An 18,490-nucleotide genomic window follows, 5' to 3' on the forward strand; every position below is an offset into this window, starting at 1 on the left:
TTAATTTTTTTTTTTTTATATTAGGCATGCTAATAAGAAGAATACTTAAGAATACCTCCCTGATGAGGAGGAGGTAAAGTCCTGTTTCTATTTCAAGTATTCTGAACAGAAAAACAACCCCCAAAAAATAAATCTAAATTACATATACCACACATATAGACAAACACAGCCTGCTGCAGTGCGTCCTGGAACTAAGCAGTATGGACAAAGGCATTTCACTGTCTCTTGGTGCAGGACCAAAGGATTGCTATCTGGTATGCAATGAACCAGTGACACATAAAACATTCCTTCACTTCTCAGCTATTTCCCTACAGATTACACAAATCAAAATCAAATTAGAGCACAGAGACTACCTCTTTTGCAAATTCTTGTCGTGACTTCATGTTGAGATTGCCACCAAGACCACGTAACAAGTTAATAATAAACTGTCCACGATCAGTACTTCCATGAAGATGAGACAGTCCATTCATCACAGTTCCAACTAAACTTGTTTCCACTACAAAGTCATTCTGTAAATTGAAATTTATAGTAGATTTAAATATATTCCTCAATACAAATGTGGTGTATTGCTAGCATGCTTTTGTTACTCATTGCTTTTTGACATTTACACAAATGAGGTAAGATCTCAACACTGCTATTGTTCTAGAAAATTCACATGACATTAAGTTATTTCTAAGCAATGATATGGCGGTTTTAATTCCAGACTATGAGTTAATGTAATTTAGGATAAGCAATCAGAACTTTCCTCACAGATTTTGAGAATTTATAAGGAATAAACACAACTGTACACTGGAGATCTTTCTTTTGAACAGATTATTTATGGATTTTGCTCTTTGGCACCAAAGGGAATTTGCAGCCTCAGGAAGAATGCCATGGCTTTTACTTTGTTACTTTAAAAGTTAAAAAAATGCCACGCGTAAAAGATTTAGGAGGAAAAATAATTAGAAGAACACAACAGGACCATGTATGCTCCTCAGCAGGAGATAATGCACATCTCTTAAACACTAGCACCCTGGCCACTTTAGAAAGTCTCCTAAAAAAATATTTTCAGCACATAAGCTACTTGATCAAGGCAAATTCAACTCCTCCAGAGGGGGAGTATGGGGAGCAGCATTAATGTGGTCACAGCACCTAGCCTGCCAAAGTACAAGAAGGGTTTGAACAATGCTTGCAGGTGCATGGTTTGATTCTTGGGGTGGTCCCGTGCAGGGCCAGGAATTGGACTTCTGTGATCCCTGTGGGTCCTTTCCAACTCAGGATACTCTAAAATTCTATCTAAAAAGTGCTGAGATTTTTTTTTAATTACAGTTCAAAAATTAATCTGAAAGATCTGTTTAGTGCTAAACTAGAAAAATGAATCCTACTTAACAGAAGCTGAAATTTGATTAAGTATTTCTTTACTAACCTTCTTTACAACCCAGTTTAAAGCCTTTTCAAAATAGGCTCCAATCCAATTTTCAAGGTTGCATCTGTATTCTTCAGGCTGACTTCTTATCCAAGACTTTATTAGAGCATTAAGATCTGTATCTTCATCACTAAGTCAAAACAAAAAAAAAATTCAGATAAATACAAGACACCAATGTCTTTAGATAGATTGTTTTAAAGGAACAACAAAATTCCAGAAAAAATCTAGTAAAATACTTTGACAATTTCTAACCAATATTTAAAGAATATTGGGCTTTCCAGTAAAGAATTCACAGTGTCCTTTAGAAAAAATCTGAGATATTTCAGTCAAAAGTTTATAACAAACACCACGGAAGGGATATGCAACCTAAACAAACTTCCTCAGTGATTGACTTCCTAAATGTAAGCAACTAATCATCTGCTCTCTTCACTTGAGAATACCTTTCAAGAAAAGTAAGTATATATTTGCTCACTTTAAAAGTATGCATGTCTTCTGGCTTACCTGAGAAAGATCATTCCCATTCGGGATATCGTAGCAGGAGAAGCACAGCTAAGGTCATGAGTTTCGAATATAAAGTTGACATTTGAACCAAACTGAATTCTTTCTCCACTGGGCATAGTCAACAATTTGTTGTCATCCAAAACAGAATTCAAAGATTCAATCCATTCTGGATCAATATCACCATCACAAATTATCCATGAAGTAACATCTATTTCCAGACAGAAAAATAAAATATCAAACCCAAGAAAAACAGTTCAAAAATATCACCCCTTGCTATCTTAATGTCATTTATTATTCTTTCCTCATTATGACTTACATTTCTATGAAGACACTCCTCACATGCTTTGCCTTCTGCTGCCTATTTTTACTTTCTTATAACAAAATTTGTAAAGAATGTACCGAGGCATTTGGCTACAAGTGTTACCAGAAGTTTTTCTTGCCTTATGCTATCCACAAACAATACCACAATATGAAGAAGTACTTGAAAAGGAACCATTTCTGTGATTTCAGTGTAACATCTGCCAGTCCCTCTCAGACATACCTCGGGGCTCTCGCACCACTTGCCGAGCACTGTTTGTAAGCACTCCATCAGACCATTCCCTGGTATCCATGTCAATGCGGCCCAGCAGCTGATGCCGAGGCATGGCTTTGGGATTCATTGTGTACTGCTTCACCACTCGGCCAGTTTTACCAAGGGCTGTCTTTAACATCCGCCAGAGTGTTGATTTACCTCCACCACTGGGACCTACGATAACTACACCCGTTCTTTGACGCAGTTGTTCATATAACTCCAAAGCCTTCTTGATCTAGACAATGAAAGAGATAACAGCTATGTGAAAATGTAAAGCTAAATGAAATATGCTCATTTACAGTATTTCTGAGATTTACTTTGTATGCAGACACTTTTGATAATTTTGACTTTTTAAATAATAGATAATAGCAGATGTATTTAGAATTATGATACTAAGGTTTATGAAGAAATTTTTTTTACATGTTAGAAGCATTTCACTAAATTACTAACACAAAAGTAATAGCTATCTTCCAGCATATTTTTAATGAGAATTTAACCAATCTTCAGTCACAAAACTTCATCCAGTTCTACAATAAATAAAAACAAGGCAGAGAACTGCTTGTGAAATATTCACATATTTCATTCTTTCAGTGTCCAAAATATTCATTGGCATTTTTATCTGGCTTGAATGAAACTGTGTGTCACATGTTCACATCTTAATTTTCCTTGCACTATTTTTCTTTGAATTACATAACTGATCTACAGTGCTTTGAACATACGTGTAATTTTTTGTATACATGTAATTGGAATCTAACAACCAGTTATTCTCACTTTTTTATAAAAGGTTTTTAAAAAAACCCCAGAAATTTGTTAAATGAATGTAATATGAATCAGTTCTAATTCAGAATAATACTGTTTTGTTGCTGTAGTTGATGTTTACCTGTGTGCTTATAATTTCCAAGTTTGCCTCCTCAAAGACTTGTTGTAAAGCTGCAGTTAACTCAGCATATTCCACATCTTTAGAATCAGTGCCAGGAAATACATCTTTAACCAGCTCATCAAAACGAGTGCAGTCTGCAAATGTAAGCTTTGATGTGGTGTTCAGTCGCAAAGCTTGAACCACTATGTGACTTTCATTAACTGGAAAGAAAAACAAAGAAAACAGATCAGTTTAAGCTGTGTCAACACTGCTCATACATTGAAAGTAGAATTGGAGCATAGATTTCAGAATTCCAGTTTATATACCATTCTACTTGCAAGTTAGGTATTGTAAGTACAATATATGCCCAGAAATGCCTTCTATACAGATATGAGGTGGTTATGATGCTGGCCAGATGCAAACCATTTGTTATGTCAAAATCTGTAAACTTTCAGATATGTGCTGGTTAAGCAAATAGAAAGCAGTAGCTGTCTCCTAAAGATGTGAAACGCTCATCCATTCCACACTCTTTAATTCCCTCTCATTTAATATCTAAACAACAATAACTTAAAAAATCTTTAAAAAATGCAGTAACACAATCTAGTCCAATATATTTCTATCATTCCTACCTATCCTTATATTTGTCTGTCTACCAATCTGAATCTAGTGCCATGTGACAATTTTGCAAAACTCAGAGTCAAAATGGTCTGATAACTAATGAATACCGACAGCATCAGAAGATCAACTTTCCTGTCCTGAGCCAAATGAAAACAAGATTTTGAGAATCATTTAAAATGATTCCCAAATGAAGCCCTGTAATCTGTGTTCTTCTCATCACATAAAAGCTAAATCTAGAATACGACAAATCTTTTGTGATCTCCAGGTGAAGGTGGGCTTTCAAAGATATTTTTTTCTTTCCTAAATTACATAGAGATACAAGCCATGGCTTTTTAAAACTCCAGTGAACAAGAAAGCTGGAGTGAATTATAATTGTATAAGATTCTAAAGAATCAAAAGTTAGGTATGGTCAGTCTTACCTTCTTGCTTTGCATCACTTTTCTTCAGCTGATGAAGAAGACTGCCACAGCCTCTCAAAACAGTCTTCAGTGCTCGTAAACCCCAATCATAGTGCTGCTGTGGTGTCAGAAGCTCCCTGAATTTAAAAACAACAATATTGCAATAAGCTCTAGGTGACAACAGCTGAAATTTTGGGTTGGTGAATGAACACACTTATAATACAGGATTGATCAAAAAAGAAACTGTCACATATTTGTACTGCCATCTGAAATGCATCTCAGAAATACAGCAATGACACTCTGGAATTTTAAGAGGGGTTATATTCAACACATATTCATTATTGGCCCTAACAGCATTCACTATAACTTCTGATCTTTGTACTCTCTAATGCACATAGTTTTAACCAAACAGGCACTTGTATTTCAGTTTTGAGAGTTCAATACAACACAATGCTTGTCAGCATTCATATCCTCACATTTATATTTAGTGAGATACTAGGGAAGCAGCAATTTTCTCCCTTGAGATTGTAACTGAATTCAAGATATTTTCACATCTCAACTTCCCAATATATTGCAGTATTTTAACTTTATAAGTTAAAATACTGATGACCACAGCATCCCAAAAAACTCACTTCCTTTTCAAACCAGGACAAGTATCTGTACAGAGATTTGCATGGTAAACCACTTAGATTTAAGAGCTACAAGGGAAGAAAGTTAGAAAGGTAACTTTACTAAGGAGGGGAGAGGTGGGAGGGTGAAAGCTTACCTTGCTAGATTAAAAATAGCCACTAATTTTCTACCCAGTATTTTAGCATCCTTAAAGCCTTCTGAATACAATATAACTTCTGCAATGAGTTCATTGTCTGGATGAGTCATAGCAACTGGCCTGAAAAGTTGCTTGAGGTTATCAGGCAGCTTTTGTCTTCCTCCATAACCTTTTCCAGCAGGATTCAGAGTGATAAAAATTCCAGAATTTGGATCCATTTCAACCTAGCATTAGAAGTGCATTGTAATGATATATTGTCAGGTGAAACAGCACTGAGAAATGCTGGGTGGACTACGTTTAGTTACAGTAGTTTTTAAATGTGGCCGATGTGAACAAGATAATTAAGTTTTGCTGTACCTTTTTGCCAAGCATCTCACATACAGGACTGTGTTTCTTCAATGCATGTTGAATAGTCTGAACCTGCATGGATACTGCAGACAATACAGCTTCCTCAAGCCTATTGAATTCATCAAAACATCCCCAGGCACCACACTTCACTAAGCCCACAAATATGCGTCCCATTGACTTCACATCAATGCCCTTGAAATTGAAAAGAATGTTGTCAAAATTCAAATAACAAGAACATATAAAAGAATGTCTTCCCATCCACTAAAAAGCCAGTCCTTGAAAATATCCACAATTTTCTATTGACAACTGACAAATAATCAGAATAATTTTAATAATAATTTCAATACTACTACAATGACAACTACTACTACTACTACTACTACACTAATAATAATAACAATAATAATCATTTATATTATACTTTTAATATTATTTATAGAATATAATATTGCTTTATGAAGTATGGGTGTAGATATCCATTTCCTAAATTAAACAAAACCATATTCACCTCATCACAATTAAAGACTAATACTTGTCTTCCAAGAATCCCACCCAAGGCTTTTACTGATTCTGTCTTCCCAGTTCCAGCTGGACCATAGGGATTTCCTCCAAGGCCCATCTTCATGGCCTGAGTAAGAGTTAGGTAACACTTATCTGTCAAAGGTGTATAAACAAGTTTTGGGGAAATCCCCTGCAGAAACAAAACAAGTTATATTTATTGGTAGACAGAAAATACTGGCAATTTAATTATTTAATTTTATTCATAAGTAATTAATTTGATAATATAAAGCAACAGCCAAAATTTCTGTCTCATTAAGAATATGAATTTGTTTACAAAGCTGTCCTGGTTTTATATCAAACGCCAATGTATTGTTCCATTTTTTTCCCAACTGCAGATGAAAATGCACTCGGATACATAAAAGCAAGCATATTGAAAAATATGTGGATGATAATTTGATACAATTTCTCCCATTTATTTATCCCATCAGCATTAGGAATGAAAATTATTAACCTATCTTTTAATATTAGCTGTGAAATAGCATGTTAAGGACATAATAAAGTTTAGAAAAATTATAACAGTTAGGAGAAAATCCGCAGCATGTATGAAATGAGGAAATGTTTGACTCATATATAAAAGCCACTATGTAAAAATACCACACCTGATATTCATAAGTGTATTGGAGTTCAGCATCTACCATCTGAACATAACATTTTTGGTCATTCATATAAAATCTCAGCTGCTTCTTCCAAGCCCAGTCTTCAACACTGTGAACCTCAGCTTGATTCAGCTGTTTCACCACATCAATGTTATGAATGATATCAAGAATCAGAGCTTTAAGCTTGAGCTCAAGGATTCCAGATTCTACAAATAATCACACCAAAAGAAAAAAATCACTCTTGTATAGCAAAGAAGGCACATGTTACCCATTCACAAGTTCATTGTGCTGCTTTCTATTACCAACAGATTTTATTTAGATATTGTTTGAATTATATAAAGGTATTTTTTTATTTTCTAATTCAAGCAGCATAAAATAAGATCCTGACGGACAATGTAAATCATGTAACTTTAGTCATTTTGATATGAATTTGTCTGCCTTACATGGCAGGGGACGGGGGGGGGCAGGGGAAGGTGGGGTTTGAGACCGAGGAAGAGTGGGAGAGGAAAAAGGAGAGGGAGAGGCTTTTCTGCAAAGCAATTTATGCCAAGAATGTTAATAATAGCCATGTCCACTTCAGCAATCAGGGTGGCTCAACCTGCTGAGTGAACTGTTGAGTATCTGAAAACCATACTACACACAGTCTGGAGATTTTACTCAGAATAATTATGGCATCATGGAGTGAAAGTTCATTAACAGATTGAGTAAATTAAGTATACCCTTAGAGCATATTGTTTCATTTAGTTTCATTGAAAGAAATCAATGTTTGTGTGTTTCTATACCATTCCATGATAGGAATTAAATCAAAGTAATGAGAATAATCACAACTCACTTCAAAATCCCACCTATTTTCCAAACTAAAACATAAATGTAATGTATTATACAGGAGATGAAATGAACGCTCCTATGTAACTGAGGAAATTTCTCAAACAGCTATAGAAAGAGCACAGAAAGGGAGCTCAGATAAAGAAACACACATACTTCTGGAAGTAGGTGATATGAATCCTGATTCTAATTAATGTAGCAGATGTTTACAGTTCACAAATTTTTAGCTAGAATTTAATGCAGTAAGCAGCTATACAAATGTGGTTGAAGATTATCAACTACATATCAAGTCTTTTTATACCTAAGATAAAAGCTGTCTCACCTAACCTGCAGTGTAGACTTTTTTATCTGAAGAAGTCACTCAAAGCCCCACCTCTCATCAAAAAAAAGAAAAAAGCACTCAGAGGCATAATTATTCTAACCTATTCAGACTATGTAAGATTTAGAACAATCATGTCTTTAGAATAACTAGCTTATTTTGCCTCAAAGGTACTCAAAATTATTAGCGCAGAGGCAGATGTGGACTTCTAATATAGAAAAAGAGAATCACATACACAGTTGTACAGAATATACTGGCTTGACAAAATGTACATCAACTGTTGTTTACCTACTTCCTGTGAAACAGTAGATACATAAGCTAAAAGACAGAAACTTACTAAAAAAATTCAGAAAAGTGGTCTCCATATATATAAATTCTCCAAGATAGTTTCTAAGATATATATAAAAATCCTTTGGTTTGCTTTGAAATATTAATGACTCTAATCTTGGCTGTAATAGGTGACTTTATGTAACTCAGCTTTGTGAACTCAAACTGAGACACATTTATAGAATTTCCTGTTTAAATAAACAATGTAAAATACTACACAACTGCAGTCATAATAAAGAATTATATACTAATTATTATTTTTATACCTGTACTCCCAGTATCTTCTATGTCACTACCAATGCTAGTATAATGGTCCAGTTTAGCCATGAGTTCTAATTCTAGTTGTTGCAGATTGTGGCTTTTGATAGCACTTTCAACATCTTCAGTGAACAGAATTTGTTCTGCCAAGGAAAGAATCTTTGGAAGAGAAAGTTGAAATTATATTTTATAAATACTGAGCACATATAAAAATGAACCAGTTTTTCAAATAATTTGCAATTGCTTATTATGTCTGATATTTAAAATATTTTATTGTATAATTTTTAAACAAAGCTCTACATTTGTTATGACCTAAGAACAAATAAAGCCATCCAAAAACCTAGCAAAATTTTGCCTAAACTTACAACGCAATCTAATACAGCAAGTCTTTTTCATTAAGTGGTATGTCAAAATGCCATGTAAAAGACTTGAATATTTCAAATGTCTGCAAAGGAATGTAATAAGAGCACATATTTTAAGAACTTCTCTACATGATCATTGAGTAAAATGAATTTGATTGGGATTTTTTTCTTCCAAATCTAAAAAAAAAATATCTTATTTGGTAATTCTAAGACCACACAGTGGCACTGCTGGATTAACTACTACCTGGGAAGGAAAGAGGGATGGATCGATTGAACCTTGTGATTTTTTTCCAGCTTGAACACAGTCAATTAACATTTTTTTCAGGGTCTCCTTCATCTCCAAAGCCAAACTGTTTAGCCACACCTGACAAAGAGACAAAAAACCTCAAAATTATATTAGAAATTAATATCTCAATGATGTTTGAACAAGACTAGGATGCGATTTTTCCTACCTCCACATCATTTGATAGAAGAACTTTATTTCTAAGTGGCACAGTTTCTCCTTCTACAGACTTCATGGCAATTATGTATTTAAATTCTTCATCAAAGTTCACACTATTAATGCCTATTAATCAGAAAACATCAATAAAGTTATAATTCTCAAAGTCAAATATTAATTACTAAGTGTCTAGTCATGGAAAGAGAGGAACTGCAACATATTATTTTTGGCTTCAAAGACGCTTATCTCTATAATAAGTAAATAAGTAAGTTTCATAAATAAGTAAATTTCACAAATAAAGATTAAAGCATTACCAGCAAAAAGTTTCTTAAGATGAGACTGGATAACCAGAGGATTTGTGGACTGTCCTAAAATTTCTAATAAGTCATCATCTCCAACAAAATAGAATCTTGGAAATGCTGAGCGCTTTTCCTATATGAAAACAGAATAAATCAATTTTGTTGATTTAAACCCAAGCTTACTGACTTTCTTTACAAAAAAATGTATTAATATTCACTGTACCTCCAAAAACTCATTCAGAGATTTCTGACATCTCTGAAGCTGGTCAAGTATGGTAGTTAAGGTATTTTTTATTCCTGCCCGGGCACTCAGTGCTGTTATCCTATTGTCACTCTTAATATCTGACATAATGGATCTTGACAGAAAAAAAAATCATAAATTAATCATAATTTTAATTTAAATATGACATATATAAAGTCAAGTAAATAAAAATTAACACACAAACAGGTAATATAAACAACTGATATATAACTTTTACATTTCGGTACTAATGATGAAACATTTCAGAATTTATCTCAACGTCTCTCCAATGTAATTTAAGAACAACAGTTTCTTGCTAAAATTTCTCTACCCAGAACCAAGAAAATTAAGTTCTTGACTTTTATTTCCATTTAAGTCATTTCAACTCAAGCCAAGACAGATAATGGTACATATTTTTCCATATTTCTAAAACCTACTCCCTTTTTTATCTTTTTACTTGTTTGGAACAAATAAACCATCTGTTTCCTCCCAAACTGTGTGACTTTCTTAGTGAACAAAGTGATAGTCTTCAACATGATTCTTGCAAAAACAACTCCATCCCCTCTACTTCTGCTGCTAAAACTAACCTTGTGTTTGCCTGCCTTACTCACAATGTTTGATGCTTCACATCCTTCCTTTCTTCACATGTGCCCCATTAAATGAAAACATTACCACCTTTATTCAGATGCATGTTGCCATCACACATATATCTTCTGAATTCCTGCCACTGACCTTCTTGTCCATACATATGCCAATTTTCCACATATTTTCACCACAAAGAATGTTGCAGACTACATGTCAAAGATACTACAAAAGGTAAGTTGCATTCCATAACACTAACCTAAAGTTTTCATCAACTCTGTTAAAACGAGCTTGTTCTTTGGGTAGAGCTCCACGACCAAATATTGGTTCCAAATAGACCCATTTCCTTTGAATTTGGTTTAAATTCTGCAGGTACTCATCCAAGTCAGCTAGCTTTTTTTCCCAGATGGACACTTTATCTTCAAAACCTTTGTAATATGGAGAGTCCTTAAGAGACTGTAGAAGACAGCGATGATCTCCAACCTGATTGACTGTGTCCTTCCAGTCTTTAATAAGCCTGATGGTCCTGCCTTGGCTATCTTCATAGTCTGTCAACATAAAGACAGCTCCAACTCCCCAGAGTTCAAGCTCACGTAATGCTTCTCTGATTGTGATTTCACCTTGAGCTCGACAATTCAAATCCTATTTAAAAGCAAGAATAGATCTCATATGAAACAGAGCTTGCAATAAACTCTCCATTCAAAAATATAACACAAATTCTACTTCGATAGTATTTAAAATATATGCATATGGAACAACATATACCACATAAAGTAAGCCATAAAAAAACTCTAGATCATGTATTTAAAATTATTCATACCTTAAGCTCCATTGCTTTTTCAATAATGGCATCTGTCACTTTTAATAGATCTCCAAATAGCAAACCCTCAAGTGTAGTGCCTCGGGGAAGACCCAGAAGGCGAAAAAGATCCAGCCAATGGTCTGGAGAAAGATGTTCTCCTCTTACATATTTTAGGAGTGGAATTATCATCTGTAGAAAAAACACACAGGTAAATCCATCTAGTCGTTATGAAAATTGCATCTCTTTGATTATGGAGTGATGTGCTACTCAAACAAAAATAAAATTTAAATTCTCAAACTGAGGTACAATTTTTCCAGTTCCTGAATTTAAAGTTTGGGAGTATGATCTGAAGACAACTCACTGTAAATCTGTGTCTATGTAAGCTGTAATGACAATTCTGTTTATTGTAGAGAACTAAAGGTTCCCAAAATTAAGTGATATGTTCAAAACACTATCAGAAGACATTTTGTTAAATATTAACACGGTTTTATTGTAGAGAAATGAAAAATGAAGTATAGAATGGAGCACATTACCCAGTAACACCAAAACGGTTTTTGTTTCACAAGTCTTTTTGAAATCCATAGATTCACAGAATTATTTGGGTTGAAAATGACTTTAGAGATCACCTGGTTCCACCCCCTCTGCTGTGGGCAGGAACACCTTCCACTAGACCAGGTTGCTCAAAACACCACCCAACCTGGCCTTGAACATTTCCAGGGTAATTAGCATCTTACTTTATATTTGTCCACTTCTTTTTGTAACTTTACTGTCATTACAGTATGTTCTTCCATCTTCCTCAGTCTGTCATGCCAGTTAAACAAAAATTCTTCAAATAGGTATATCTTACTTCTGCATGAAAATCAGACATGAAAAGGTCATAACAACACAGTACTACAACCACACCTGTATGCCCATTAAAAATAAAGGAACAAAATGTTACCTGAAAGTAATCCAGTCTTCTTTGGCTTTTTCCTGAAAACCTTGATAAAACTCTTCATACTGTGCCCAGACGTCTGCACAACTCTGAATATCTTGACTTACAGCTTCTGACAATGATAAGTCAGGCTCCTCCAACTTAAAATGATGACATTCTTCACTGCATAAAAATATCATTGCATTATGCATTACATTATTCCACTGTACTTTTATGAGTTAAGAAATGGTACTATACAGAAATCATCATCCTTTTTTAAGAAAAGTCATTGGCTTTACTGAAGAATATTGCTGCCAACTGCATTTTCCTTATAATCTCCTTCCTGAATAGAAACAATAAAGAAATATGAGTGATAACTCTTTTACACAATAACCTTCTCCCATATTCACAATTATTTTCCATGAACTTACTTTTCTTTATTTATCAGAAAGGTGAATTAATTTGTGCCCTCAAAATCAAAGCTGGAAAGAAAATAATTTTGAATTGATATATTCTTCCTGGTGGTAAAAAAATATGCTAATTTTATTTGCCATCATTTACATGCCAAGGTAAGAAGTTAAATAGAAAACCTTATCCTCAAGATCTGCAATAATGAGCACAGACACCTACTAGGAGAGGTGAGCTCCTCTTCACTTAAGTTACAAGAGGTTCTTTTTGGACCAATATCCCAAATCTTCTCTTAGCGAGAATTTCAAAAGTCAGAATTAAGCCTTTGGGGTAGAAACTTCCTTTTGCAAGACTTTAAGAGACTTCTCAATTTATTTATGCAAAAAACATCTAGAAAAACTTAGCATAAGAAATTCATGTTATGCAAAACCAACAAAAAGGACATGAAAAGCTAATGAAAAACATGTAACACAGATTAAATTACTTACAATATCCGTTGTGATAAAAATTAATGAACATTTTCTGAAATACTATTGCTGTAAAAGATAGATACATTAATGAATAAGATATACAGGGAAATAAACATACATACATGAGTTTTTCTTTCATGGTTTTAAGTTCATCAAATTCTTTTTTTTTTTCCTTTATCATCTGAGCACTTTTCTCGAGTACATCCTGACCACCTGTTTCAATTACATCATCACTTGGCTTTAGCTGATCCCAACGAGCTTTAAATTTTTCCAGATCTTGAAGATATATATTGATACGTGAAAGCACATTTCCTTTCATCACTTCCATCTGCAAAGCAATAGGCAAAATTACATTCCTTATTGGTTTGTATCTACAGCTATGATCAAAATCAAAGCATCAGCTTCAAAACTTTATAATGACTACCTGATCAAAAATAAAACTCAAAAAACTTCTTGTATAATACCTGAAGAAATAGTTCAACTTTATTCTCTTCACTTTGTTTTTCTTTTAAAGGGGGCACTACTTTTTTTTATTATGCTAGTACTTGAGACCTATTTATTCAGCCTATGCTACTTAGGCTTGCCTCTTATAGCATATAGAAAAAATGCTATAAGTATGGCAAATTGGTATCTTGAGTAGAACTTCAAATGAGTTTGCCTATGGACTGGAATTACAGGACTGTGCATAGGTTAACAAAGTTAAATGAAAAGAACATAAAAAGCTTCAATACTAAAATCATGATAAAGAAATGAAATGCTCTCTTTAAAATGTTATCCTCTTTTCCTCTGTTAACCGTTGCATTTATTAAGCCATTTCTGTCACCAGGAAGTTGTTTCGAGACAGAACTACTACAATACAAATTTATTTTAGCAACACTTCAATGAAAATTTCCCCTAGTTACTGCTTCAGATTTAACAGTTACTTCTTAAGAGTCTAAGTATTCTTCCTTAGACAGCTCTCCCTCAACTCAGTAATACCCATGTTATTTTTGAACTGACAATATTTATGGATTTAATATTAAAAAAGTATTGTTCCAGACATATTCAAAATAATTTCAACATTTTCAAGTAAAACTTTAAGCTTTCATTGCTACCTGCTCGGCAATCATAAGCTGGTGGCTTTCCATCATTAATTCAAATTTATCCCATGTAGCTCTTAGGTTACTGATACTGTCCAAACCTGCAGCAGCCACAGTTCGCAAAAGTTTGTTTTTATCTTCAGCCTCTTGAAACAGGAGAAAAATCTAAAATTGGAAAGATCAAAAATAAGTGTGCATGTAAAAATTCAGCAAATCTTGTTTACCTAAAGCAAATACATATGAATCACCAATTCTGTATGCACAGATAATAAGCTTATATACAGCTGCTTTTTGAATATTGCTTATAGAATAATATTAAAATATTTGAAAAAAATAATATCTGAGGTATTTAGAGAAATTCTAAACCTTGATCCTTACATGAGATATACAGAAGTGAATGTTAACTATGAAAGAGATAAGTGCCACTTTATATATTGCAGAGATCAACTCAGTTAAATTGAAAAAGAGCAGCCGAGCAACAGAATGCAATAAATCTGTGTGTATGTTTGCTGGCTTTGGCTGGGATGCAGTTAATTTTTCTCTTAGTACATGTTCTGGACTGCTCAGTGCTTATAAAAGAATTGGAAAAGGAGACCAGTCTGGGAGATGATAAAGTTTACTAATGATACTATGTTATTTCAGGCATTAAAATACTTCACCTGAGAAGAACTACAGAATGAATGCATAAGAAATAACAACTGATGATACCAGTGACAAGCAAAATTCAAGTAGATAACCGCGAAGTGACATAAATGTGAAAAAATAAATTTCACATGAACAAGTTGAGTCCTAAGATAAAAACTGCACTTGACAGCTATCTTAGGGTTATGAGAGCTAGTTTTACCAAAATGTGAGCTTAATCTAAGGAGTAGGAAGCAAAACAAATATTATGAGTCACAGAGACTAAAAAGATAATAAGAGGTAATATTACAATTTCATCATGTAAATCCATGGTTTATTCAGATCTTAAAAACTTAATAAAATCTGTTGGTCACACAGAAAAATGAAATAGAAAGAAAAGACTTATCAAAAGGCAACAAGGATAATCAAAGTTATGAGTGGGCTTATGCATAAGAAAAGATGAGATTAACTAACACTCTTCAATCTACAACAGAGATTGCTGATACCAGACACAACAAAGTAGAATACAGACATGTGCTTTGAAAAGGAAGAATAGGAACTGTTTGGTCCATATCTCTTCCAATATAAGACATAAATGGTATGAAGTTAACAGATGCCAGTTGGAAAAAAAAATAAAAAGAGGGGTTCTACATGTAATGGGTAATTGATCTACAGTTTACCAGAGTATATTTTGGATGTCAAACATATGTTTGCTCTCAAGAGAAGACAAGGTCAAGGTTGTAGAAAAGAAATTCACTGAGCGTTACTATATGCTCAGGAACCACATAAAACTCAACAAGGTTCAGGATGAAGGTTAGAAGTAAAAAGTATCAAAAAAGCTACCCTGATTTTATGTTTTCCCCTAAATGAATCACTCCACTGCTGGACACAAATTACTGTGCTATATGGACTACTGCCCTATGTGACCTGAGCGTGATCTTTATTAGTTATTTTTAAATTTAAGATTCCATACTAGAAAGTAATTACAGTTTTATAGCTGTTGCTCTGGATAGAATAAAATAGTCTCTTACCCCCTCTTTTCGTTCATGTAGGCTTAAATATTTTAAATTGTCTTCTGCTATTTCCTCTACAGTCTGGGGCCTAATCACTAGTGTTTCCATCGCATCAGTGAGAAATGTAGAAACATCACAGAGGTGAGCTACACAAAGATGGAAAACAAAGTTATTGTGGAGAGAATCTAGTTTTAAATATCCAAGTCAGACAAATGCACAAGGATACAGCATTAGTCATAAGTATGCAATGTATTTGCTTAAAAATTGCAGACTCCAATCTTGTCTACTACCAGAACAAAAAAAACTGCACATTTATGTTTACAAGTAGCTTTTCAAATGTAATTCACTGAGTTCAGTGTATGATTTAGACCATAAGTATCAGAGCTCCTTCTGAACATTAAACATAAATACATGAGGCATTTATTGATATACTTTCAAAGGCTGTGAAGGTTTTTTTTTTTAGGTTAACACATATAAATTGGTTTTGGGTTCTTTGGGAGTTTTTTCTGTTTATTTTGGTTTGAGTCTTTTAAAGAGGCTAACTAACTAAAGCCACCTTGCTTTATATATCGAAAAGACTCACAAAAAAATGCCTGCATAAGCTATAATGTTGTATTTACCTACCAAGGTAAATCTCTTTTGATATTGAGAAAGGAACTGTACAGCTCCAGGAAGTCTTCTGGGAAAGATTCACCTTTCAAGCTATGAAATCATTCACTTTCTTGCACAATACCTGTTATATGTTAACTGTGACAACCATTAGATTTAAAGCACAAAGCACTGTTATTCCTCATCATCTATGCTTATTCCACTTTGTCGTGCTGTTCCACATATAGGTCAACCACCCAAAACAGGGAAATGTTTTGTATTCTCCAACACAGTTTTAACAGGTTTGACAAGCAACTCTATGGAGTAAATCCAGATTATTTTAGACTCTTCATGAAGTATTTCAATTTGTAAAAGAAAAATCTAATAGCATTTTTATTACATTTTATTACACCTTCTCAGACACCTAGGAAATTTTTCTCCCTCAAATATTAAATAAATTTTCTTCTCTGAAGTAATAAAATTTTTCTTCAGATAAAAGCAACAAGCAAAACAATGTTCATATGTATTCTTTTACATCTGTAACAGAGGTGGCCCAAACAAGAAAACAGGAAAGATACACAATGGACATCAAAGGCTCCTAGGCTATGTCTGTAGTGAAAAAGTAATATCGAGGAATACACAGCTGTAACAGATTATTTTCTCTGCATTGTGATTTCTGCACTTCACTGTGCCTGAAAGTAAAACATTTCTAAAAAAAAGTATATACGTTAACACAAATGTGCCCAAGTACAACAGAAACAAACAAAACTAAAATACTGTTCATTGATACTATTTACCTTGAATAGATTTTCTCAAAGAAAGAACTAGAATGTCATACAACTTCTGGATGAAATCATCAATCACAGTTTTCACAGGGTTGCAATTCACAGTTAAACAATCTATTCTGATCGTGCTTCAAAAAAAAGAGATTAAAAGACAGCAAATATTCAGTAGCATACCTACATGTTAGTATCTCTAGATCTATGCACATCTATAGTTTACACTAACTTCATAGTTTAATGAGAAATTTCCCTTATAATTCTACAAGTGAAAGTCATAGCTTCTTGGGAAATTAAGCTATAGTATTGAAATTTTTACAACAATTATGCCTATACACTTTCAGTTTTATGGGGACTGAGGTCCAATGCTCTGTTTCTCCAAATAGTTAGAAAATGGCTTGATTTTATATAACCAGTGCCATAAAATTCTGAAAGGCTATTAACATACTCAAAAGAAAAATACTTTCATTATTTGTATATTCATGTCTTTAATTCTCTGATTTCCATCACAGTTTACTAACTCAGCCTTCAACAGCAATTAGAACTGAAGAAAAGCCATAGAGATGCATTTCAAGGCCCCATATCTAATATATCAGTGACCATAAGTAGATACCTAAAGAACACTAAAAAAAGGTCTACCTCACTGGATATCTTCCTGACTATCCTCCCTCAACACTAATATCTTCACCTCATGGATTTCTTAGCAACATGCTCCTTCTGGAAATAAGGCACATCAGCCAGCTTTTCTTCAATTCACCTCAGTTTGTCCATGAACTCATGAAAATCTTTACTATTCAGAGCACCACTAGCCAGCAAGTTCCACTTCTCCAGCATGAAATGTCACATCTTTCTCATTGCTCTAAACATGATTCCTACCAGTTTTACTTTAGAACTCTAACCATACAGTACAATAGGTTCATGTGAATATAGATAGTAATAAAAGCCTACCCTACCATATTTCAAACTATAAATTATAAGAGGTAATCAAATGTTTCATTACAGGAATTACTTCATGACAAACATTTGCTATGTCTGTTCCTAACTCCAATATATATTTCACATGTACAGGACTTAGCTAAAAGATTTGTTAAAATATTATGGTTTGGAATATTTCAGAACTAGCCCTGAATTCTGAGGAAGTTTCCCATTATATCAAGGGGAAGTAATTAGTTTTCAGAGATGGTGACACAAATAAAAGAGAGTATCTAAAAATGAAAATGAAAAATCAAAATCTAAACATTTAAAAACTACATCCACAGTTTAAAAACATTTGAAACTCTATCTATATCTTCATCTCTATTTTACTATTACCTTTAAAATATCTGATAGAATACATTACTCAAACAAAAGAACAGTTACACTGTACCTTGGAAGACGTTCTGCTTCTTTCCCTCTCACTTTTAATGCCTTGAAATTTTTTTCCCAGTCCTGTTTGCTAGAAAGGTGTGTCTTCACCAAATGTTCCATATCTACTTGGCCAATTACGACCCATTCCTTTCCAACATTATTTTTTATTCCATGGAAAAGAAATATTTTCCAGAT

The 18,490-nt window shown here is 33.7% G+C and overlaps 1 protein-coding gene across 2 annotated transcripts in view; it reads right to left on the bottom strand.

Moving 5' to 3' along the window:
• Positions 1-18,490, bottom strand: part of DYNC2H1 (dynein cytoplasmic 2 heavy chain 1) — a 143,720-nt gene that overhangs the window by 110,946 nt on the left and 14,284 nt on the right. For both annotated transcript variants that reach the window (XM_071434190.1, XM_071434189.1), the window contains exons 18-41: positions 18,315-18,442; positions 16,967-17,082; positions 15,600-15,727; positions 13,963-14,112; positions 12,991-13,196; positions 12,018-12,173; positions 11,812-11,926; positions 11,096-11,266; positions 10,535-10,917; positions 9,676-9,808; positions 9,468-9,585; positions 9,167-9,279; positions 8,959-9,078; positions 8,361-8,511; positions 6,627-6,829; positions 5,975-6,157; positions 5,476-5,658; positions 5,119-5,342; positions 4,374-4,489; positions 3,358-3,557; positions 2,448-2,712; positions 1,907-2,114; positions 1,406-1,535; positions 354-509 (exon numbers count right to left, since the gene is read on the bottom strand). In XM_071434190.1, the coding sequence (XP_071290291.1) occupies positions 354-509; positions 1,406-1,535; positions 1,907-2,114; positions 2,448-2,712; positions 3,358-3,557; positions 4,374-4,489; positions 5,119-5,342; positions 5,476-5,658; positions 5,975-6,157; positions 6,627-6,829; positions 8,361-8,511; positions 8,959-9,078; positions 9,167-9,279; positions 9,468-9,585; positions 9,676-9,808; positions 10,535-10,917; positions 11,096-11,266; positions 11,812-11,926; positions 12,018-12,173; positions 12,991-13,196; positions 13,963-14,112; positions 15,600-15,727; positions 16,967-17,082; positions 18,315-18,442 (4,056 nt within the window). The remainder of the gene's footprint in view (positions 1-353; positions 510-1,405; positions 1,536-1,906; positions 2,115-2,447; positions 2,713-3,357; positions 3,558-4,373; positions 4,490-5,118; positions 5,343-5,475; positions 5,659-5,974; positions 6,158-6,626; positions 6,830-8,360; positions 8,512-8,958; positions 9,079-9,166; positions 9,280-9,467; positions 9,586-9,675; positions 9,809-10,534; positions 10,918-11,095; positions 11,267-11,811; positions 11,927-12,017; positions 12,174-12,990; positions 13,197-13,962; positions 14,113-15,599; positions 15,728-16,966; positions 17,083-18,314; positions 18,443-18,490) is intronic.

Source organism: Agelaius tricolor, unplaced genomic scaffold, assembly GCF_023055355.1.
Source record: "Agelaius tricolor isolate 1412-34295 unplaced genomic scaffold, bAgeTri1.0.p SCAF_9, whole genome shotgun sequence".
Classification (NCBI taxonomy): domain Eukaryota; kingdom Metazoa; phylum Chordata; class Aves; order Passeriformes; family Icteridae; genus Agelaius; species Agelaius tricolor.